Source organism: Ailuropoda melanoleuca, chromosome 12 (genome assembly GCF_002007445.2).
Source record: "Ailuropoda melanoleuca isolate Jingjing chromosome 12, ASM200744v2, whole genome shotgun sequence".
Lineage (NCBI taxonomy): Eukaryota > Metazoa > Chordata > Mammalia > Carnivora > Ursidae > Ailuropoda > Ailuropoda melanoleuca.
The window spans coordinates 48864582-48889332 of NC_048229.1; the positions used below are offsets into that span (position 1 = coordinate 48864582).

At 53.5% G+C, this 24751-nt stretch overlaps 2 protein-coding genes across 7 annotated transcripts in view; both read right to left on the reverse strand.

The window, feature by feature from the left end:
- ZNF423 (zinc finger protein 423) overlaps nt 1–10648 on the reverse strand; it is a 337109-nt gene extending 326461 nt beyond the window's left edge. Inside the window, exon 1 of the mRNA XM_019794103.2 lies at nt 10435–10648. The gene's annotated coding sequence lies outside the window, so the exon portion shown is untranslated. The remainder of the gene's footprint in view (nt 1–10434) is intronic.
- Nucleotides 10649–15127: 4479 nt separating this feature from the next.
- LOC105235387 (nuclear receptor coactivator 5-like) overlaps nt 15128–24751 on the reverse strand; it is a 136317-nt gene continuing 126693 nt past the window's right edge. Inside the window, exons 10-13 of one of the 6 annotated variants that reach the window (XR_004619262.1) lie at nt 21278–21537; nt 19824–20019; nt 19289–19435; nt 15128–18423 (exon numbers count right to left, since the gene is read on the reverse strand). Coding sequence is in view for 1 of the 6 variants with exons in the window: in XM_034639592.1 (XP_034495483.1) it covers nt 21470–21537 (68 nt within the window). In the remaining 5 variants the exon portion in view is untranslated. The other 5 variants (XR_004619265.1, XR_004619264.1, XR_004619263.1 and 2 more) reach the window with 5 other exon arrangements.

Genomic DNA, 24751 nt, shown 5'->3' on the forward strand with positions numbered 1-24751 from the left:
GGCGGCGGCAGGCACGGCGCGGGCGCGGGCACCGCACCGGCACGCGGGGCCCCGACTTGGGCGCCCGCAGCACCCGGGGCGGGAGGAGGGAACTGACACAGGGCCCACGCGTGCTGTCAAGCTCGCCAAGATGAATTAGCATCACAAACTGCAAAAAGGGGGGGCCGCAAACTGGGGTGAATTGCCCCAGCACTGCCACTTCCGCAAATTATGCCCCACGCACATGAATTATCTACGAACTCGGCTTGTCCCTCTTGAACTCTGCCCATTGGTCGGTGTTTAAAGACCATCTCTGCCCCACATCTGCAAACTCTTTCACCACCCAGCTAACTCTGGGCGGCCCTCCACACCTGCATTTGTAGGGCGCATTTGTAGGTGCGCATTTCTTACTTTAGACAATAAAAGGAACATCTTAGCCCCAAAACCTTGCAGTGGTTGACAAAAGAAACCTCCTCCTACTTTCCACAAAGTTTTGCCCCAGCCACCAGGGGGCGCCCCGCGTCCCTGCGACTCTTGAGCCTACGGAGGCTTGGTCTCAGAACCCGCCGGGAAAGCGCTCACACTTAGGAAAAGTCTTCCGCAGGCGACTCCCCTAAACCATTCCTTTGAAGCCTCCCCCTCCCCCACCAGCTGCAGGCGGCCGGGTCCAGGGTGCCGGAGAGGCCCCGACATCGCCCCCCTCCCGAGCGAGTGGCGCCACCTTGGGCCGGCTCGCCCCAGAGCGCGGAGAGCGAAGCGGGTGCGCGGCGCGGCGCTGGGGGTTATCAATCTCGCGGATCGATAAGTTGCCACTTGGAGAGGGGAGGGCTGTGTCCCCTCGGAGACGAGTTACCCAGGGCAACCTTTCAGGGAAAAACCCTCTGCCCGCCGAGAGCCGCGCCGGGGCCCGCCGGGCAGCGGCGCCCGCCGCGCCCCCCTCGGCTCGCTTCGCTGTCCCACCCCGCCCGGCTCGCCTCTCTGGGCCTGCGGGCTCCAACCCCGTGCTGGGCTGATTGCAGAGGTAGATGCCACCCCCGCACCCCTGCGGCTAGGGAGCAGCGGCCGGCGGGTCCCGGGAAAGGCCTGAGGCGGGGTGGAGGGGCAGTTGGGGGGGAGGCCAAGCTTTCGCGCTCAAGGCTGTCTCCGAGGTACAGTCGGGTGATCGGCGAGACGCGACGCCGAGGCGGACACCTGGACTCCGGGAGGCAGCGAGAATCCCCAGAATAGCCAAAAGCAGGAAAGAGATGTCCCCTAACTGAGACCCAGGCGCTGAGCACCCCACCCCGAGTTAGGGCTGCCACCCCCCAGGTCGCCGCCCTCCGCAGCTCTTGTGTGCAGGAGTGTGCAACATCTTGGCCTTCCGGGAGGGCGGTGAGAGCCGCCTCTCGGAGCTGGGGATGGCCGGGGTAGCTGAGAGGGGTTGCCAAGGGCCAAAGCGAGGGCAGAGGCCGCGAGGCGCCTGGGAAGGAGCCAGGAAGGAGGGACCGAATCAGCAGCTCCCCCACCCCCGCCGGCGCCTGGGATCGAGGCCCGCGGAGAGAGGCTGACAGGCGGCAGATGGCACACGCTGGGGGAGGGGGGCGGTTGGCCTCGGCTCCGGGGTGCCCCCGCCGCGGGCTGCCTCTCCTAGGGGGAGGGGGCGGAGAACAGCCCCCGGTTCGCCCGCCCTGGCTCTCTGGGGGGCTGAAGACTCGCGGATCTTGCCCAGCCGGGAGCCGGAGAAAAGGGGACGGACAAAAGGAGCGCGGTGGGGAAGGGGTGTGCTGGAGGAAAGGAGGGGTCAGCGGGCGGTGGTTGGAGACCCGCGGTGCTGCCTTTTTTCCACCCTCAGGGAACTGCGGAAGCCCCCGAGGCCAGAGGTGGGGATAGCAGGATGGGGGGCGGGCGACAGCGTATTCCGAACTAAGCCAGAAGGGCTGGGGGTCCTGGAGAAGAGCACAAAGTTTTTTGGACCCCTTCCCCGCACGTCGCAGTCACACACGTTCGCGTCGCGGCGCTCACCCCTCCCTTGCAAGACCGGTCTGCGGTCTCCCAGCTCAGTGGCCGTCAGGGTGCGGTGGGAGCGCGACCTCGTCCCCGCCTCGGGCCTGGCCTTGCTTTCTCTGAAGCTTGTTTCATTTTTAACTCCTTCCAGGGAAAAAAAAAAAAAAAAAAACACGCTGTTTTAAGGAAAATTCCAGAGCAGCAAAAAGCCAGTAGCTCCTACCAAAGGGGTCTCAGGGGGCACTGGGTGAGGGCAGGGCTGGCCTTGTCTCTCACCAGCATGGTGACCACGGACCAGAAAAAGGTCATTTTCAGGCGGTGTGACGGCACCTGCCTACTTGCATCAGTGCATCCAGGAGTCTGGGCCTCTCCTCTGCGAGAAAGGCCTCCCCTGGCCTCTTCTTTCTCATCTGCAAAGTGGACCGCTGCTCTTGCCCAAAGGAGTGGCCAGAGAAATCCGTTGTAAATGGAAAAAAAGCCACCATCATAAATGCAAGAGAAATTACAAATAGACATTTTTGAAAACAAATGAGATCTTGGTCACATAAACGGGCATCTTCCTTCCAGGTCATAACTTGGCCACAGGAGGGGGCACCTCCCACCCAGGCACCCCCCCATTTCTGCACACTCCTAATAATGCATCCCTAGACACGCAGCAAGAGGGGCTTCTTTTTTGAGTTTCAAAAAGAGGCAGGTTGTCATCCAGTGAATGCCGAAGAGGTGCAGTAGGGGACAAAAACAAGGTAGGACAACAAAGTAAAATAAGATGGGGTTCTGGGGTGCCTGAGTCGGTTAAGCGTCTGCCTTCTGCTCAGGTCATGATCCCAGGGTCCTGGTCCCCTGCTAGCGGGGAGCCTGCTTCTCCCTCTCCTGCTCTCCCATGCTTGTGCTCTCTCTCTGTCAAATAAATAAAGACAATCTTTAAAAAAGCAAAATAAGATAGGGTTCCTTTTGTGGCCTGTAAACTAGTATCCTGAAAGGTCTCCAGAGTCTTTCAAGAGGTGTTTTGGGGTAAATCACCAAATGACTGTCTTCTCCCCATCTACACAGGCACGCGTGTGCACACACACAGACACGCGCACACACACCCGTGCACACATTAACCCACACCCTTGAAGTGAACAACAGTCACTGGAATATACACAATATGAAATTCATGATTTTGGTTCACCTTTTAATTCCCCGAAGATCACACTCTGCTGGGAAAACATGCATCGGCCTATGAGGAACAGCCATTTTGGGGAGAGAAGGGTGACCCCCCAGTGTTCCCCAGGAAAGAAGTCCATTCCTTCGTTCATTTGTTTATTCAACATGTGTTTATTAATGGCGTGCCTACTGTGTGCCAAACCGAGGGGGAAGCCACGAACAAGGACCACAGGCCCTCCCTGCTGCGGCTCGTTCTCTCGTGGGGAGGCTGACTTTTAATAAATGGCCACATAAATAATTATTTAATGACAGTTTTGAACAATCCTAAGAAGGAAAAATATAGTGTAAATGAGGCCAAAAAACAGAGGGTCACAGTGGTGGTCTGGCTGAGAGCCTGGAGGAGGAGGAAGGAGTCAGGAAAGAGGGGAGAGAACAGAGTTCCTGGCAGAGTGAACAGTGTGTGTAAAGGGCCTGAGGCGGGAAGGAGCTGGGTGATTCTGTGGAGAGGCGGTCATAGCTGCAAGCAAAGAGCGAAAGGAGGCAGTAGTCACAGCCGAGCTTAGGAGCCACTCTGACCCATCTTCCGACCCAGCAGCCTTCCTCATGGCCGCGCGGGAGAACCTCGGGCAAGGGTCTTGCTGGACCTCCATTTTTCCATCAGCGAAAGGGGGATACAGGTAGCATGGATCTCATGGGGCTGCCCTAAGGTTTTCATATTAGTGAGGATGGCCTGTTGGGCCCAGAGCAAGGCCACCAGGCCTGACAGCCACCCTCCAGCCTCCACTTTCCTTCCTGTCTCTCACCTTCACCATCGCCCAAGGACAACCATGTTTCTAGAGGGAGATGCCAATCACAGAACTGCACGTTCCCTCCTTGCGCTGACAAGTCCCTTCCTTCCCTGGTGTTCCCTTGAGATGGACAGACGTGTCCCTGCTTTCTAGAAGCTTTCTAGCAGCTTGAGGTCTATTGAGAGGGGATCCGTGTTTGAGTGGGTGTGATTTTTCCTTTTTCTCTTTTGCATTTTTGCCTTATTAGCATGATCCACCCATTCGTGGAGTCCAGCTTTCTCGAGGCACTCCTGTCCTGGGGGTACTAAGGTCAAGCCATCAGGAGGTAGCCTGGCACCCCAATTACTAATTGGCAGCAGCCCACAATCCCCACCTCCACACCGGTATTTACAACATTAAGGATCCCTCTCACAGGGCTTGTTCTTGAAGCTTCTGAGTCTTCAGAACAGAGTAAGACAAGAGAGTCTTTTCCCTTGCTCTCAGTTCTCAGCCTCGACAAGAGAGTCTTTTCCCTTGCTCTCAGTTCTCAGCCTCGCTTTTTGGGGAGGGAAGTCCCCGCAGATGCTCCTGAAATTCTCCAAAGGTCCCCAGTGTCCCCCCCCCCCCACCAGGACCACGACTCAAAGAGACCAGCAGCAGGCCCAGACATCTGCCTCCCGGGGGCTTTGGGAGTCCGGTGCCAAAAACAATACAAGGGGTGTGGGAACCTCCTTGTCTTCAGTTTCTGTTCAGCTGGGAAAGCCATTTCTATTTTATCATCATTATTATAATTATTTAATTCTTCAAGTGTCAGCAGTCTTTGCAGGGAACACCCACAAGGCAGCAAAGAAACCAACTTGGCAGGAGGGTCCCAGCGGACTCACACCCTCGGAAAGCTTGCAACTCTTGGCCTTGGCCCTGAGAATCTCCACCCGGACCCCCTCTAACTGCCCCGGTGTGTGGCACACGCGCCTGGGGTCACTTGATTCTGGGTCACTTGTTGCTTTGCTCTCTCAAAATACTTCTTTTACGATGCCTGTGATTCTTTAAAAGAAACAACAAGTCAGCATATAATGAATGTGCTAGGTGCCCAGTTTTCTAAGTTTGAAGGAGGAGCGATTGTATCAGGCAGGGCCCACTCCAGAACCGGTCCCAAGACCTTGGGCCACCGATGTTTTGTTGATTAGCAGACAGGATATCCAAAAATGTGACAGATTTAGAAATGAGCTCTTGCTGGTGAAATGAAAGGCCTTCAAAATGTGGTTTAGCGCAATAGTCTAGAGACACTTCCACCTTGCCTTAACGGGGAATACACATCTCATGAGACTGGGGTCACCTGTACCCTTAGGATCGCCGGCTTGATGACTCAGGGGTCCAGTGTGCAGCCAGAATTTCTGACTGCATGGTGCCCAGCAAAGCACACAGAATCCTGCCCAGGAGTGGAACAGGGGCTCATCCCCAGCGTGACTTTCACGCCAGAAGTGGTTAGAGCACCTGAAATCAGGATAGAATGCAGGGACTTCACTGAGCTGGTTATAGGACCTGTTTGGTCCCTGAGGGGGTACCTGCTTTGATAACCACCGGTGTGTGTGGCAGGATCTGGTCAGGGACTTGCCTTCACTCTCACCTGGTAGAGAGAGTAGTGGGAGTCGCAAACCCTCTCCCACCTCTTTTGCAGCCACTATTAATTACCAAAAGGGACCTAAGAGTGTGCAGGACCAATTAAGCTTAGGTCATTTTGGAAAACAAAGAAAATCTGGTATTTGCTTGTTTCCTATGCATGTACTCTCTCTCCTTCAACAGCCTACCCCACCCCACAACAACTGTCGTGAAAAGAAGCCACTCGGTGCCCAGGTCCGAGAGAAATGCCATGGAGATTTCTGCAAAGTACTAATATGTGTGGTCCCTGTGTCCCGCACATACAGTTGGGGACTCTATGCCCATGGGCAGGAAGGAGAGAAGCAGGATCAGCAGGCTGAGTCTACCCAGCTCCCCATTACATCCCTAGTGCCCTGCAGACGCCCAGAACTTAGGGATGGCATTAGCAGAAAGAGCGCCAATCTGTGCGACATACAGAGGAGTCTCCCAACACATTGCTGGGCAATCAACCATCTTTACACAAAGGGTTTCTGGGAGACAGCACAGGCCGATGGGGAAGATTCTCTGCCCACCAAGTTACGTTGGAAGCTATTTCAGGGAAGACCCCTGGAGTCTGATGTATTCCCCCCAGGACCCCATGGTGCTCACTTGATGCCCAGCCAATGGCTGTGGCTGGAGAAGCAAGCTGATAGAGAAGCCAGAGGCAGGCTCTAGGCAGACAGGGCACAGTACCATGGAAAGGGCTCAGCCTCTCAGGACAAAAGGGCCTGGCTTTCCATCCCAGGACAAAGCAACTTCACGGATAAAATGAGAAGAATAATGCCAGGGGCATAGGATGGTAGTGAGCAATAAGGTAATGTCACCAGGATGTGTGAAGGGCGTGAAATGACTTTGCATGTAGTAGGTGGGTGATAAATGTCATGTTTTGATTGTGGTCCTTCTTCCGTGATGGATACGGTGTGACCCTGCTGCGGGGTGGGCCGACAAGGAGGAGAGCTCATTCGCAAGGACTGGAACTAGCAAAGGCCAGAGAGGAGAGCTGGTGAGGCAGTTTCCCAGACAGGGGACTCACCTCTTTCTATCTCGCAGGTCCCTGGATTCAGTAACTGGGCCCTTCCATGCTCTAAGGGCAGAGTACATGTTAGCTCGTGTTAATATTTATAGGCAAAGCGCACTCAAGAAGTTTAGGCTCCCTTAGGTTTACCTCGAGCAAACCCTCCCTCTGCCTCAGTCTCTCCGTTTGTGAAATCCCTCTAGTTCTCTGACTGAAGGAAGTAGCGGGCCTGGGTTTGCTCCCACCCTCTGGCCCGCCTAGCACCCAGCAGCACTCAGAATTAGAGGGAGCAGAGGAAATTCAGGTGAAAGACCACCAAAGCGGGGTGGTAGGGCTTGGGCTGGGAGCAGAGGGGGGCTTGGGCTGGGAGCAGTATTTCCCAGGGCCTGCTGCTGTCTCCTCTGAGTGCCCCGGCCCCATCCTGGCCACGCACATTGGGACATGCCAGGGCCTGGCTTCCCAGGGGCCAGAGGGAGCTCCCGCAGGGGACATCAAAAGCCCAAATGCCTTTCAGAAAGGAACTAAAACTTTCTGCCTAACCAAAGCCTCCACAGGAGAAGAACAGCCTAGCCCTTTTCTTTTTAAGTCTCTTTATTTTCCAGCCGGCTGGCCTGGTCATTCTCTTTTTTTCCTATTATAAACGGTCCCAGCTGCAACACACAGGGAAAAAAACCATCTCCCAGGCCTGGGCAGGGGCTGCCTGCAGCCAAAGCTGCCTGGCTGGCCTCCTGCGGCAAACAAAGGCGGCTCCAGCCTCCGGCACCCACTGGGAGAGGCCCCGGAGCCCCCACCCAGCGCCAAGGCCACAGCAGGAGCCAGGGGAAATTCAGGAAGTTTCTGCCAGCACTCTGAACCTTCTCCTGCCCCTGGGAGCAGAGCCACCATCCGGCTAAGCCAAGGACTCCTGAAGAGCCTATTTGCCAAGGGCAGAAAATGAAAGATCAGGCCCCCTTTATAAAGGCCATACGATTCAGGGCTTTGGGGAGGATCTAGTCCAACCACATGTCTCCAAAGATGGGAGTGCCTTTCTGATATCTTGGGGGCAGGGGAGACTTGCCCAAGGTCACTTTGCCAACTAACGAAAGAGCTGACTCTGGAAGCCAAGGCTCCCAGTTCCTATACCAGGTGGCAGAGAAGTGTTGGGGAGCAGGTGAGGGACCTTAATATCCTGAGCTTGCTGGATGGGGTGAGGATGTCGTTTCTATTAGTAATAGGTAAGACTGACATGGGACAACCCAAAAGCAGACAGCTAGCTTTGTATTCTCGACTGCCTGCCTTCCAGCAAGTTCTTTTGTTTCTCTGTGCCTCTGTTTCCCTGTCTGTGAAAACAGGAATATGCTGGTTCCTACCTTACAGGGCTGTCCTGAGGACTGAATGAGCCAGTACAGAAAGCACTTAGGATAATGCCCAAAAAAGTTACCTCTTGGGGCCCCTGGGTGGGGGCGTCTGCCTTGGGCAGGCCCGGCAGGTCCGGCTCCCTGCTCAGGGGGCAGTCGGCATCTCCCCCTCCCTCTGCCCCTACCCTGCCCCCCCTGCACAAGCCCTCACTGCCCTTCCCACTTGTGCTCTCTCTCAAATAAACAAATAACTTTTTTTTTTTTTTTAAAGTTACCTCTTACTATCTGTAAATGTAAGGATTTGTTTTCTTCAGGGGCAAACGTTTATTTTCAGCCTCTGGGGTCTCCTCTGTGACAGGCTCCGGGCCAGCTGCTGGGGATCCAACGGGACCCGGCGGAAAGGTCCGTGGCCTGCTGGAACTCCCCGGCGAGGGGGAGAAGGGGTCTGAGGGCACGGGCACGGGTTGTCTAGCCCAGGGCCTGACTCATGGCACCCCAGGTCCTCAGACCTGCTAGGAATCTAGCAGGGCTCACAAACTCAGGCGTCTCCAAAGCAAAGCTGACCCAGCGGATGACGCCAGGATCCTGGAGAGCCTCCAAGGAGAACACCCTTGCGAAGAGGTGGGAAGCTACCACGCCACTCCGTGTGCTTTTGTATTTTAAATCCTGGCAACCAGCTGGAGTATTTTTAATTATGTTTTTAAGTGGGACTGGGTCCCGGGCCGACGGTTTGCGACCTCCCCCGCCTGGCGGGTCTGGTTCACTCTCTGAAGAGCCGGGTCCCCTGACTCCCCGCCCCCGGTACCAGGGAGGCAGGGGTGGTGCCGCAGCCAGAGGGAGCGGGTCCCGTGCCTCTCGCGGCGCAGCATCCGCCCCTCCCGGGCCAGCTCCAGGACGCCCCCAGCGACCTCCCAGCGCTCGGAGAGGGAGCCACCCAGGGTGCGGCCCGCGAGCTGGGGGTGGGGGCTCCGCGGCCCGGCTGTCGCGGGTGTCCCTCGCCGCGCCAAGCTCCGGCGCCCAGCCTGGCCCCCTGCGGTAGTCCGTGGGGACGCCGCCGACCGTGGGGCCCAATCCGCCTTCAAAAAGCCAACACACCCGCAAACAAACTCCCCTCCTCTGCCCTCTGAATCCTCACCGACTTCCCAGGAACTTTGCCTCCATCGAAGGGTGGGGGCGGGGAGGCGCAAACCACTCTGGGCTGGCCTGGCGGAGGGACAAGCGCCCTCCTTCCCACACCTCTGTCCCCAGCGCCCCACCTGCAAGGCCCAGCCGGATAACCTGCGCAGAGCTCTTGGGGTCTCGTCTAAGCTGTTGCCCGCGCTGTTCGTTACCTCCATTATACAGAAGAGCACGCGGAGGCGCAGCGACTCACTAGCCCAAGGTCGCAGGGCGCTTTAGGGATGGAGCCAGAATTGAAATCAAGGCGGACCTCCCTCTAAAATTGAAGATTTCCCCCAGCCCAATTGCCGTTTCTATGTCTTGCCTGAAGCATAGCCTTGCTGTATTGATTTTAGATGGATAAATGTTTAAATACGGACAGAGAGATCAAGGTGGTCTGGGGAACCACACCTTGTCTGGTTGGTAGGGAGGGATTTCCTTCCCCCAATCTACATCAAGGCCCCTGTTCTTTTAAATTTTTTTTTTAGTTTATTTACTTTTTTGGTAATCTCCCAATGTGGGGCTCCAACTTGCCACCCCAAGATCAGGAGTTGCATGCTCTTCCAACTGAGCCAGGCCTGCACCCCTTTTTGTTTTAATTTTTTTTTAATATTTTACTTATTTATTTGGCAGAGTGAGAGAGAGAGAGAGAGCGGACGTGCACAAGCAGGGGGAGAGGCAGAGGGAGAAGCAGATTCCCAACTGAGCAGGGAGCCTGATGGGGGGCTCGATCCCAGGACCCAGGACGCTGGGATCATGACCTGAGCCGAAGGCAGACGCTTAACCAACTGAGCCACCCAGGTGCCCCTTCATTTTCTAATTTTCAATTAGAGGAGATTTCAAACAAGCAAAAAATAATGTAGCAGATACTTGTATGCCCCCAATATATGTGAAAATTTTACATTTTGGGAGGGGGTGTTTTCTCAGTGTCACTCAACTGGACCAGCTTCAAGTCAAATCTCCGAGGTACCCCTTCCTCTCTCCAACGAGACCTAAGCCTGTCTTATTTTTAAATGCTGCTGTAGGCTCAAGGAGCTCCGCCCTGGGTAAGCAGCAGGGCTGGACATGCCTCTTAGTATGTAGGTTTTCACTTGTTGGGAGGGAAGCTCCAGGAGCCTTCTCTGACATTCGGGGTCGTGAACGGTACTGAACTGTCATTTGACCCTGAGGGGAGGGCCCTGTGAGCAGGCAGTGGAGGTAGTGAGGGTTCCATTTTACAGGGGTGCAAACTGAAACTCAAGAAGCATCCACTCAGCAGAGGGCCTGGGTGCCTCAGCCCCGCATTGGGCTCTCTGCTCAGCAGGGAGTCGGCTTCTCCCTCTCCCTCTGCCTGCCCCTCCCCCGTTTGTGCTCTTTCTCTCTGTCAAATTAATAAAATCTTTAAAAAATAACAATAAATAAATAAATCTACCTTAAACCAAAAGGGTGTGGTTCCAGCTTCAAGCATGAGAAGATTCAGGTATCCAAAGACCATCACCAGGGCTAGGTATCTCCATGACTCTGCCTTTCTCCCCTGCGCCGTGGTCTCTGAGAATCAGACTCCACACAGTGACAATACAGCCGCCCCGCCAGTTTCAAGATCAGTGCAAAAGAGCCAGCCTCTTTCCCCGACTCCTGATCCTGACCACTGTGACCGGCCCAGCCAAGGTCAGGCACCCACCCCTCCCCGTGTGCCCAGCACCATGCCACACCTACATCACGACCTCATCTGATCTTCAAGTGCATACGTATTTGTTCTTACTTCATAACTGTCTTTCCCATTAGATTATAAGTTCCATGGGGACAGGGACTTTGTGTTTCTTACTGCTGTGCCCCCAGTGCCTACAACAAACCTAGAAAAGCCTAGGCACTAAAATACTTATTGCAAAGGATGCAGTTTTACCCTTCCAGAAGTAGGGAATGGGGGTGGGGGAGAGACAGTTTTCTCAACTTCTGACCAGCTCACTTTTCAGCCAGTTTCCCTATAATGGAGGATGTCTTATCTTACCTCTCTTCCAAAGCTCCTTTCAAACTCCTGAGCTTCCCATCCCTAGAAAAAATCAACTGGCCAGTCTGCAGTTTGGAATTGTGTTGTTATTACATGAACTTTCTCTCTCTCTCTCTCTCATTTTTTTTTCTCTCTGCTTTTTAAACACTGTATAAGAAACACTATAACAGTGGGGCGCCTGGGTGGCGCAGTCGTTAAGCGTCTGCCTTCGGCTCAGGGCGTGATCCTGGCGTTCTGGGATCGAGCCCCACATTAGGCTCCTCTGCTAGGAGCCTGCTTCTTCCTCTCCCACTCCCCCTGCCTGTGTTCCCTCTCTCGCTGGCTGTCTCTCTCTGTCAAATAAATTTAAAAAATCTTAAAAAAAAAAAAAAAGAAACACTATAATGGAAAAGATAGAAATCCAGAAGGAAAACTGCCCACAGGCCCACCTAAGATTAAAACAATGTTTTCCTTTGTCTGTGTCACTGGCTTCTCATAGTCCATGTGAAAATCTGTTTTCACAGATTTACAATAGCATCCTACATAAAACATTAAGTTACGTATTTTCAATACATACTTTCCCAGTTTTGTTGTAGACCAAGTTAGCTTCTTCCCTTACCTCTCTACTTCCTTCCCAGCCCCCACTTCCAAGGCTGGCAGTCTGGTGTATAGCCTTCCAGAAGGATTCTCCCTGCTCACAGGTCTTATACAAACAAAAAGTTCATTTTTGGGAAAGAGCGGTCTAGTATTAGTGTTAAAAGCTGCATCATGAGCTGCCTGGGTGGCTCAGTCCGTAGAACGTCTGAGTCTTGATTTCGGCTCGGGTGGTGATCTCAGGGTCCTGAGATTGAGCCCTGAGTTGGGCTCCACGCTGGGGATGGAGCCTGCTTGGGATTCTCTATCTCCCTTTCCTTCTGTTCCTCCCCACTCGAGCCCTCTCTCTCTCTCTTAAAAAAAAAAGTCCATTGTATTATAGACAATAGATGTTTATCCACCTCCAATGCTCCTCACTTGACCATATGTTACGGAAACTCTCCAGGGCACTTGGAGTAAGGCCAACTCACTCTTTTTCATAGCCACATAATATTTTACGCACGGCTATAGCATCACAATTTACCTTTCATCCTGGAGTGAAATGTTTCCTTGTTTTCAACACTTCAAAACACATTTTAATAAGTATCTTTGTAGGGGCGCCTGGGTGGCTCAGTCGTTAAGCGTCTGCCTTCGGCTCAGGGCGTGATCCTGTTGTTATGGGATCGAGCCCCACATCAGGCTCCTCTGCTGGAGGCCTGCTTCTTCCTCTCCCACTCCCCCTGCTTGTGTTCCCTCTCTCGCTGGCTGTCTCTCTCTCTTTGTCAAATGAATAAATAAAATCTTAAAAAAAATAAATATCTTTGTATATTTATCCTTAAGTCCCAGAATGGAATCTCAGGAGCGTGGTTGCGGGACAAAGGCTATGTTTTTTGTTGTGTTGTTTATATTTTAACATATATTGCCTAATTTATTTTCCCCCAAAGCTGTAACAATTCACATTTCCTCCAACTATGTATGAGACTGCCTTCCCTCTGCCCCTTACCAAACAGAAATAAGTGACATCACCTATTTTAAATTTTGCTAATCTGATGGGCATAAAGAGGCATTTCATGTGGCTCTCATTTACATTTGTCTGGACCAGGAGTCAGATTGAGTTTCTTTTAATGTGTTTTTGGCTGTTTGGGTTTCCTCTTCTGTAAAATGTCTGGTTGTATGCTCAGCCCATTTGGGGGGGGGGGTCCTTTGACTATGCACTTATCTCAGTGCACCATAATTATTTACGGTCCAGAATGTCCTGGGTTCCACCCGGGAGGGAGGGGTCAGATCTTACTCCTGGCAACAGCCCCAGTGCCTAGCACACAGCAGGACTTCAGCAAACACTGAATAAAGAAAGGAGCCTCAGTGCGCCTGCCTGCCCTGGGAGCTTGGGGTCTGTAGCCCTCAGACCCTGTCACCTGGGCAGGTTGGTCTGCCCCCCAACAGGAGGACCCAAGAATGTTCCCACACTGGGATGATCTGTTTATTTCTCCCAGCCAACTGTCACAGGAATCTCTCACCAGGATCTTTGAAGGGCCCCCGGGGCAAAGCTGAGAGGACTCTCACCGTAAGTGCTCCCAGCAAGCCTTGGGCCTCCCCTTCCTCTTCTCTCCTCTTTCCTCCAGGAAAGGAAGGTCCACCCACAACCCCTTTGCCATGGAGCACCTGGCCCAGGAAGGTCAAGTTCTTCTCCTCAGGAAGTTGTCCTCAAACTCCTTCCTGCTGTGAATGGGTCAGAGTGGGAGGAAAGGGATGGGGACCTCCCAGTGATGACCCCAAATTGCCTCTCCCTGGGGCTTGCTCATGTGGTTTGATAGAAAGGAGTCGACTTGAACAATGGGAATGAATGTCTTACCTAAGGGAAGGCTGAAGTAGGCAGCAGTTGTTTCCCTCTTTGGGGTGGGGGGTGGACAGATCCCCCTTCTGATCTCCAAAGAAACAGCTACCTAAATCATTATGGACCCCCATTCCAAGCTCAGGAATATCAGAGCCTCAGCCCCAGCGTTACCTGGGGCCAAACTCATTCATAGAACTTAGTGGGCCTCTGATATGTTCCAGGTGCTGTTCCAGGCACTGGAGATACACGAATGATCAAACAGGCAGAACTTCTTGCACTTGGCGGAGCTGACATCATGACAACTACTTACCTCTGCCCTCGAAGTGTGAAAGCAGCCATAGACACCATGTAAACGATGGCTGGGGCTGTATTCCAATAAAACTTTATTTATGGACACTGAAACTTGAATTCCGTACAATTTTCGTGCATCCTTAAATAGTAGCCTTCTTTTGCTTCCCTCCCCCAACCATTTTTTAAAATGTATACACCATTCTTGGCTGGAGGGAGGGCCGTATCAAAACAAGTGGTGCCAACCCCTGTTCTAGATAATAAACAGTGAAACTTACAAAGCTACGAATACGTGTCAGGACCATTCTAGTGCTTACCTGAATTAGTTCCTTTCATCCTCCTAATAACCCTGGGCAGCTCCCCACTACCACTGGCTCCACTTTCCAGAGAAGGAAAGAGGCACACAGAGAGGTATAAGTTACACAATTGTGGGGTCAGGATTTGAATCCAGAATCCAAAGTGCGTGCTCTTCCTCACCAGAGTCTCTCTCCTCCCGCACAAAGCCCGCACACTAGTAACTTGTCTTCGGTTAGTACCTACTATGTGCTAGATAGGGCTGGCCACAGAATGTACCATAAAGGAACGCTGGCGGACAGGTGTTAACATCGCCACGTGGGTGGGGTGTCCTCACCTCCAGGGACTTCACTTGGCTCCTCTAGCTCTCAGTTTCTCTGCCACCCCCCCCACCCTCCAACCACATCTCTCCTCCGCGGGCCCCACTTGCTGGCCACATTGCAGCTGAAATTCCACAGCCATCCTCATAACACTCCCAGATATTCGAAGGGGTAAGATTCAGAGTTTAAACAGCCCCAGGGAAGAGACAGACTGGGGAGCTGGTGGTGGGGGGTGGCAGCAGAAAGCCTCTAGGGGCGAGGGACACGGAGGGGTGGGAGGGCGGCGTGGCCCCCAAGAAGAACCTTTTCCTCACTGCAGGGAAGCCCCCCCACCCCAAAGCCTCTGCCTCCAGGTCTTTAAGCGAGGAGGAGGGAAGCAGGTGAGTGTTCTATGACTCCCAGAGCGTAGGGGAAATGCTTCTGGCATTAAACAAAGCCTTTTTATATTTAAACTGCCAGCCCAGGATTTTCAGAAAAGTTTCCCCAAGCGTCACTGAGTGTGTGTGCACAAAAAATTATACACCGGTGTATAAACACAGTTGGATGCAGAAACACACACGTGTGCACGTTAAAACACCCCAGACAGGTCTAGGCACGGCCACGACCGCCCGAGAGTCACATTCATTTCGGCGCACACCGCGCCCTGTCCTGCACACCCAGGGCGGCACGCTCCGTGGGCTTTTTTTTGCACACCCGGGGGCAGAGCCGGCCGGGGGTGTAGGCTCCACCAGGAATTCCAGAGCCACAGGAGGTGGGAGGAGGAGGAAGCCGCCGCAGCGGGGGTGGGGGGGGGAAGAGGCGCGAAACCCCGAGCTGAGCGAGCGGGGCNGGAGGAAGGGAGAGGTCAGGGTGCGGCCTGCCCGGCCTGGGGCGGGGACGACTGCCCAGGGTCGTTACCAGCCGGAGCCGAGAGACGTGTTCTCGGTCCCCAGGGCGGAGGCTGGGGACGCGGGGAGCGGGGCACTGCGCCGGCTTCGGAGCCCTGGGCGGGACTCCGCAGGCCCTCGGATTCCTTTTGCTCTCCTTGCGGTCTGTCGGAGAGACGAAAGGAGAAGACGCAGGTTCAGGAGCTGCAAGGGCTCGAGAACTAGGGGCCCGTGGACCCTCATTGGCCAGCCGACTTGTGTTCAGTTTTTCTTATTATTAGTGTTATTTTTAATGTGAGTTCCTTTGGCTGCAGTCTGGGCCCTTCAGACCAACAGAGATGTCCAAAAGCCAAGGCCTGGTTGAAAAAGAGCCCCGAAGAGCTGATGAGGGTTTGGCGAAGGACAGTCTTCGCTCTCTCCCCTTGACCACAAACCTAGCCCCCCTCTCTCTGCTTGCCCTACCTGCCCAGCCCCTGAAGGCATCCACCTCCCAAATCTTGGGAGTCAGAGATGCTTGTGTCCTGGGGTCCAAAACCAGCTGTGCTCCTCCTCCCCTGTCTCCCTGAGGGAGTCACACTACTTGACCCTCCGTTGTTATCATCAAATGGGCCAATCCTACCTACCGTCTAAGGCTACTGAGGATTCCATGGGCCGTTGTGGGTGCTGGGTACACCAGAAGCTTTGAATGAAGTCCATGCCCCACCCCTAGATAGGTTTGGGGTGAATTTTTGGCATTCACAATGAAAAGAGCGCCTTGGCCAAGACACTGTTAACGTAGGTGACACTGAGCTCGTCCCAAACTCCACAGTGGGCCAAACAGAGGTGGAGCTGAGCCCCATGTCTCCCAACCCCCCAACCCCGGGCACCTTTCCATTGACTCAGTCTTGCAAGCAAATGGCATTGTTTTTCCAAGGCAAGATTCAAGCCCACCAAGTCAAAAGCAGCTACCAATTCCTTTTTCACCCTTCATTCACTGAATAACATATATGTGCCTGTACCTTCATGTGAATGAATCCTCCCTGCCCTGCCTACACACTCCGCCGCTCCAATCTCAAAGACAAGACCCAGTGATGTGACTTCCCTGCCGGTCCATGACACAGCCAAGATGCAGCCTTACCCCAGGTGTCTCATGTTCACCCAGATGCCTCACGCTCAGACCTTCAATCTGGGAGGTCAGCTTCTTCTAATCCCCAAGTGATTCTAGTGTGTAGCTGGGATGAGAGCCATAGCACTAAATGTCAGATCGAGATTTTCCAGGCCAAAATGAACAAGCAGGGGTCCCGGGCCCAGTCTGGCACACACTGGCATGTTTTCTTTGGCCCCCACACTGTTTTATATGATTTTGAATTCACTGCCAGGGGGTAAAAATCAGGAAATTTCACACTAAAATCTAGATTTCTGACATCTTCGTCAATAGTTGGAGAGTTAGACGATGCAGGATGGATTTGCACAAGACAGGAGTGACAGTTGGCTGGAGCACAGGGACAGCACGGAGCTGTGTAGAACTGGCATGAGCCGCCCGTTCAGGGCCCCACCCGCTCCAGTGCACCAGCTGATGGTCCCTTTCTGACCTTGCTCAGTGTGCAGATGGGGAACCTGGCATCAGAGCGGCCAGGGGCTTGTCCAGATACCCACAGGTTAGGTTCAAGGCACAGAACGGAGACTGGGAAGAAACCAGGTCTCCCAGCTCGCATCTCCTGCTCCAGCATCTTACAGGATGTGTAGCTCAGAGAGCCGGGAGGCTCCAGCGAATGAGTCAGCGTCTGCGCAGATAATTTCAATATCCCTCCAATTACAGGTGGGTACATCATGAACTGCGTTTAGCTACCTGTTGAGAGCTGTTAAGGGTCACAGTGGAAATCCATAGGTAGAAGGAAATGTGCTGGGGTGGGAGCGGGGGCAGACCCCGAGGACACAGATGCCCAAGTGAAGACAGTCTGATTCACGCTCTTCGCTCCTTAGAATGAAGGCGTAGGTAGGGGTCTCCTCTCTCATCCTTCAGATGGGCAAACTGAGTCTGGAACTGTCTTAGCAAGCAGAAGGTGGAAGCTGGGAGACACCTGGGGACTTGAACTTGTTCAGGGGTGGCAGATGGGTTTCATCTACGTGCCATCTGTGACCAAGTGGTCCTGCTGCCTGGGGCCTGGGGTCTCCAGGTGGGCCCAGCAGGAAGGAGGGCCAAGATCTGTTGGTATGTCTGCCATGGGCTGGGTGTGGGGAACAGGTCAGGGAGATGGGAGAGTCTCTCAGACTGAGAAGATGTGCCAAGGCCTGCAGGGCCCACAGAGAGTCAGATACACAAAGATTTCGGGGGCTGGGGACCGACTCAGGACAGAGAGCTCACGCAGAGTGCAGAGAAGGCAGAAGCCTGGTGAGGAGGCTGTCCCAGATGCCCCGGCCAAAGAAGATGGTTCTGGCACATATCCTGGGATGGGGGGCAAGGAGATTCAGACACACACCCCACCCCACCCCCTGCCCAGTACAGGCCAGATTAAAGAGATCTGTGGATGGGCAGCTGGGAGTGGTACCTTCTATCTTTGCAAGTCAGCCTGGGAGCTGCTGAACCTTTTTTTGGTCCCCAGCTCTCTTTTCAGGGGAAAAAAAAAAAAGGCCACAGCAGCTCAGGATACCTGAGGGCGATGCGGGTGTGAAGAGTCAAAGGGCGCACAGAGACCTGTGTCAGTCTGTGGTCCAGGGAACCATGTCCCCACCTGGAGGGCCCTTGGGCTACAGGGCTGATAGTGTGGCCTCTAAGCCAGATTTGCTGGCTCTTCTTACCTCTGAGCCAGGCTCAGAGTGGAGACTATGATGGGAGCCTGCAGAAGGTACAGGAAATGTGGGCTGCACCCCTTACCGGGTAAAGAGGCAAATCAAGGAGACCTATTAAGTTTCTGATACAGGTCTGTCCAGTGAGGGCCACAGAACCCCGAGAACTCCCTCCTTGCCGTGCAGGCCTCTGAGCTCAGGGAATAGCATGGCTGTTAACATGGAAGCAGCGAGGCTGTGGCAGCCTTTGGGGGTGCTGGTACCCTGAGATATGCCCACAATACCAGACCACTCAGAGTCCAAGGTTCTCATCTCTTCCCAGGACCCTGGGCACCATCTCATCTCCTTCGGGGGCTGCCTGGAACGCGGAGCCAGAGGATGGGACTGGAGGCCGTCGGAAGAGCAGGGTCCTCCTCGCTCTTTCGCCGCTTCCCAGCGTGTGTCCTTGGACACGTTGCTCACTGCTGTGAACCTCGAGTGTCCATTTTCATATCTGGAAAATGAGAAGGGTCATAGCCGCCTTAGTGAACACCAACTGTGTTCCAGGAAATGCTCTAAACCCTTCACACATTTTATTTATTTTATTATTTTTTTAAGATGTATTTATTTGAGAGAGAGACAGCATGAGCGGGTGGGGGGTGAGGGGGGCAGAAGGAGAAGGGGAGAGAGATTCTCAAGCAGACTCTGCCCTGAGTGCAGAGCCCAACATGGGGCTCGATCCCACGACCCTGAGCTCGTGACTGAGCTGAAACCAAGAGTTGGAGTTTCAATGGACTGCACCACCCAGGTGCCCCCTTTCATACGTTTTATTTTTTTATTTTTTTATTTTTTAAAGATTTTATTTATTTATTTGACAGAGATAGAGACAGCCAGCGAGAGAGGGAACACAAGCAGGGGGAGTGGGAGAGGAAGAAGCAGGCTCATAGCAGAGGAGCCTGAGGTGGGGCTCGATCCCATAACGCCAGGATCACGCCCTGAGCCGAAGGCAGACATGCTTAACCGCTATGCCACCCAGGCGCCCCATCCTTTCATACGTTTTAAATCATTCCTTAAAACCAGTCTAGGGTGCACTTACTATTCTGGGGCTCGTGGGCAGTTGAGGAAGTAAGGCCCAGAGAGGCAGAACGCTTTAGCTGAGATCACACTAGCAGAGCCAGGCTGACCCGACAAGGTCCCCGATCTTTACCTTCCGGGGTCAGTGAGGAGTGAAGTGACACACGGAGCGGGCCCGGCTCCAAGCCTGGCACGCAGGAAGCTCACAGCCCATGTCCACAGCTGGTAGGGCTGATGGGAGGTGTGTGGATTGGCTAGGGCTGCCATAGACGGATGGCTTAGACATTAGAAACAGGGTTTCTCACCAATCTGCAGGCTGGAAGTCTGCAATCAGGGTGTCTGCGAGGCTGGTTTCTTCTGAGGCCTCTGTTCTTGGGTCAGAGCTGACACCCCCTCCGTGTAGGTTCACCTCGTCTTACATCTGCTCGTGTCTGGGTCCAGATCTCCTCTTCCTGCGAGGAGACCAGACACATTGGATTAGGGCCCAATGACCTCGCTTTAACTCAGTCGCCTCTTTGAGACACTGTCTCTAAATGCAATCACATTCAGAGTTACTGGGGGCTTAGGACTCCGAATACCGAACTTGAGGGGACCTCACTGAGCCCATCACAGTGGGAGATGTGGTTGCTGGTAACCAGGGCAGGGGCAGACAAGGACCAGGACCCAGAGCCCTGGTCAGGAGAAAGAGACCAGCTCAGGCTTGGGACCTGGACACCACGTCAGGGCTACTCCCTGAGGGTGGGGCCCACAGGGGAGGAGGGCTCCTTCTCCCAGCTTCACCCACTCAGCCCCCCACATGGGAGTTGGTGCCCCAGTACTGTGGGGCCAGTCTCCCCAAACCTTGCCTCCATGAAGAACTTGTCCCCAAGGCCAGAAAGGGCACGTGGGCCCCCGTGGCCACCTGGACAGCTTGTTGCCATCTTCCCTCTTGCCCAGCCGGATCGTGGACCGAGAACATGCTCGTGGGATCAGGAAGCTTCCTCCAGCTCTTGCTGTTCCTCAGGAAGACCTTCTCAGACCTCCTTGGGAATTCTGCCTGCCAAGAAACATGACAATAGGGGCGCCTGGGTGGCACAGCGGTTAAGCGCGTCTGCCTTCAGCTCAGGGCGTGATCCCGGCGTTCTGGGATCGAGCCCCACATCAGGCTCCTCTGCAATGAGCCTGCTTCTTCCTCTCCCACTCCCCCTGCTTGTGTTCCCTCTCTCACTGGCTGTCTCTGTCTCTGTCAAATAAATAAATAAAATCTTTAAAAAAAAAAAAAAAAAGAAACATGACAATAAAGGGATCCCTTAAACTCACTCAGGGACTCAGGGCTTTTCAACATGTTTTATTTCGGCCTTGCACTTGGCTGGGTTTGGCCAGTCCTGGAATGTGTGCTGACCACAGCCCCAGATGTGGCCTTAATGCCTTCAGGAGGTCAAATCCTGGAGCCACCACCACAGCTGGGCCTGGGCTCATCCAGGGGAGAGGGGATTTCCCACTGCTGTCAGCTGCCCTTTCTTCTCCCAAAGATGCCCCCTCCTCTCCAGCTCGTTGCCACCACCATCACTGTCACCTGAACAACTACAGTTTGCCTCCTGGGTGGTCTGTCTCGTTCCCCACAAAACAGCCAGAGGGACCTTCCCATACGTCATTGGATCAGATCCGTCCCCAACTTAAAGGCTGTTAAGAAAGTCCAGACCTGACCTGATGCTGACCCCGGCCTCCTTCTGCACAGCCTGGCCTTCTTGCTGCCCTCTGCCTAGGATGCTGGAGTGCTAAGTGTGCTCTCGTCTCCTGCCAGCTCCCCCGGGCTCTCACGAGCCCCTCCTTCTCCAAGAGCTTCGAACTTCTCGGCCTTCCGAGCACCCACTGCATGGCTGACACTGGCGAGCATGCCCACACTCTCCGCTGCTTCTGCAGCTAGGGCCTGTGTCTGTCTGGATCATGAGTGGAGAATGCCTGCCTCTTGCGTTCACCAGAGGCTCCAAAAGAACTAGGGAATGATTTATTCTACCCAGATATCTCTGAGCTCTGAGACCTCCCACCTCCTGTGTCCTTGGGAATCTTTCAACCAGAACCAGGGCTGAACTTGGGGCAGGGGTCTCGGGGTAAAAACACTCTGCCCAGGCGTCCACATCCTCTGATAGGCCCGGTCTGCCCCAGCTGCTCCTGGATGAGCGGAAGCTTCTGCTGTCTTCCCAGAGCACAGACATTCCTCCTGAAGGACTTAGTCAAGGTCACTGTATTAGTTTCTCATGGCTTCTGTAACAAATCCACACAAACGTAGTCACTTAACAACACAAAAGCATTACCTTACAGACCTGGGGGTCAAAAGCCTGAAATGGGTCTCACTGGGGTAAAATCAAGGTGTTGACAGGACTGCGTTCTTTCTGGAGGCTCTAGGGGAGAATCCATTTCCTTGTCTTTTCCAGCCTGTGAAAGCCACACACGCTTCTTGGCTCATGGCCCCTTCTTCTATGTTCAAATCCAGGAGCAGGGCATCTTCAATATCTGACTCCTAACTCCTCTTCTGTCTTTCCGTCTTTCACTTGACAGGACCCTTGTGATTGCACTGGATGCGCCAGGATAACCAAAGAAAATCACTTTATCTTTTTATTTTTTTTAAGATATACTTATTTATTTGAGAAGGGGTGGAGGGAGAGGGGAAAAGTCTCAGGCAGGCTCCACGCTCAGCGTGGAACTTGATGAAGGGCCTGATCTCACGACCCTGAGACCACCACCTGGGCCGCAACCAAAAGTCAGACACCCCACTGACTGTGCCACCCAGGCACCCTGAAAATCTTTTTATCTTAAAGTTAGCTGATAGCAACTTTAATTGCGTCTGCAACCTTAAGTCCCCTTGTCATCATACATGCCATATTCACAGATTCCAGGGCCTGGACCTAGACACTGGGGGCCTTATTCTGCCTACCACAAGGAAGGGCATCGTGGCCCCACGAGAGAGGGGGCACAGGTGAGTTGGCCCTGAATGCAACCACCTCGGTTCAAGTTCACCACTTACCAGCCATGTGACCTTGGGCATAGCCCTTTTGTGAACCCGAGTCTCCTCATTTTTAAAATGGGGGACAAAGGCGCCTGGCTGGCTCAGTCAGAAGAAGATGTGATTTTTGATCTTGGGGTCATGAGTTTGAGCCCCACATTGGGGGCAGAGATTACTTGAATAAATAAATATTTAAAAAATAAAAATAAGGGGCACCTGTGTGGCTCAGTTGATTGAATATCCGACTCGTGATTTCAGCTCAGATCATGATCTCTCGGTGGTGGGATTGAGCCCCAGGTCGGGCTCTGCCCTCAGCACGGGGTCTGCTCGAGATGCTCTCCCTCTCCCTCTGCTCCTCCCCTCACTCGAGCACATGCACTCTCTCTCTAAAGTAAATAAATAAATCTTTAAAAAAATAATAAAATAGAATGAAATTAAATGGGGGACAATGCCATACCTCCATGCAATGGAATACTTCTCAACAGCGAAAAGGAGTAGACTATTGACCCATGCAGCAAGGTGGAGGGGTCCCAAAATTATTATGCGTGGACGAAATCAGACCAGAAAAGTACACACTGCATGATTTGGGTTCTATAACATTCTAGAAAATGCAGATGAATTTATGATAACAGAAAGCAGATCAGCAGTTACTCAGGGACAGAAGCAGCCAGGACGGTGGGTGGGGAGGAGGGATCCCAAGGGGCCCAAGGAAACTTCTGAGGGTGACAGACATGTTCCTGTCTTGATCGTGTTGATGTGTGTTGATATGTGTGTGTGGGTGTGCGGGTGTGTGTGTAAAGACGTCAAATTCTATCCTTTAAAAGGCAGAGTTTACTGTAGTATTCAATTATACCGCGATAAAGCCATTAAAAAGTGCTAGGTGACTGTAGTTTCTCTTCATTGGGCAGTGGTGTAGATTAAATGAGTTAATTCATGAAAAACCGTAGGCTGACACCTGGCACGTAGTGAACATTCAAAAAGTGCTGGCCAGCGTCATCGTCGGTGTTGTTGTCATGGTTAAACAGCAGTGTTTCTCCACTCTGACTGCCCCCGAGGAGCCCCTGGCAGGTATTTTTAAAGCACCAACGCCTATCTGGGCCCCGCCTGGACAGAGTGTGGCTCCGCTGACCTGGGGCGGGGCCTGCGGCTGAGCCTTTGTGAAGAGGCTCGAGGGATTTTACAGGGATTGACCAAGTCAGGATTTTTCTTCGCTGTACTATCATCCATCTAGTGCCGGGAGGTGGAAACTATGTCAGTATTTTCCAGATAGTTCTGTCATGCAGGCCAGCTCCTGCAGAGCAACTGCTCTGGCCTCCTTCATGCATCATCATTCAGCACATGTAACCTACTACCTTGTGCAGCCCTGACCAGATGCTGGGGGGAGAAAGGGGAACCCCAGGCCTGCCCTCCAGGATGCCTGGTCCAAGGGGAGAGAGGGATGAGGAAACAGATCTACACAGCGAGGAAAAGGCCATTGGAGGCACACACGGGATTCTGTGAGGGCAGAGAGGAATCAGAGAAGACTTCACGCAGGAAAAGGAGACATTTTTACAGGGCTTTGAAGAATGTGCAGGAGTTTACCAAGGAGAGGAGGAGGAAGGGGAGGAGGGGAAGGGGAAAAGAAATGGGAGGAGGAGGAGGAGATGATCGCGTGTGTATCAGTTATCTACTGCTGTGAAACAAATCACTCCAAAACTTAGCAGCTTTAACCAACCATTCTATCATGTTCACAGACTCTGCAGGTGGGGAACTTGGATAGGGCAGAGTGCAGACAGCTTGTCTCTGCTCCTCGATGTCTGGGGCCTCAGCTGGAAAACTTGCAGCTGGAGCAACTCCAGACCGAGGGCTGAAATCATCTGAAGTCTCCCTCCCATGCCTGTCCCCAGACCAGGAGGACACAAGGACTAGGTCGGTGGGCCAGAAGGCCTGCATGGGACCTGTCTGTGTAGCTCGGGCTTCCTCACATCATGGCAGCATCAGCGTGGTTGGACCGGAAGCTCAGGGCTCTAGTTAGGAGTATTCCAGTGGAAAAGATAGAAGCCGAACTCCCTTCTGTCACTTGGCCTCGGAAGTCACAAAGCATCGGGCGCCTTGGTGGCTCAGTGAGTTAAGCATTGACTCTTGCTTTTGGCTCAAGTCATGATCTCCAGGTCCTGGGATTGAGCCCCATATTGGACTCCTAGCTTAGCACGAGTCTGCTTCTCCCTCTCCCTCTGCTCCTCCCCCACTCCCGCTCTCTCCTTCTCTCTCTCAGAATAAATAAATGAATAAAATCTTAAAGAAAGAAAAAAATGAATTCATAAAGCATCATTCCCACTGCATTCTATTGGTTGAAGCGGTCTTAAGCCCACCTGCATTCAAGAGATGGGGCCAGGGACCCTGAAGGTCATGTCTGAGAACTGCTCAGTGTGTTCAGGGAATAATCACAATTAGAGGGGGGAACACCTTACAGAGTTATTGAGTGCTTATGAAACTCCAAAGACCATTCTAACCTCTCTTCATATATTAACTCAGTCCCCCTCACCCAAGGAATGGACCGGAGTCCCTCACTACGCTTGTATCCCAGCCGATAAAACCTGAGCAAAGTCAGAGCTGAGATTGAACCCAGGACCTAACCGCTACACTGCACTGCCTCCCCCCAGCCGAGACCCGGGTGGCTGGATCCTGGGGTGCCCCTGGCCAGGGGCTGGAGCTGCAAGGCCCTTGGCAGACACATGGGAGAGTCTGGGGTTCGTCCCGAGAACAGTGCGGAGCCAGGGAGGGGTCTTAAGCAGGCAAATAACAT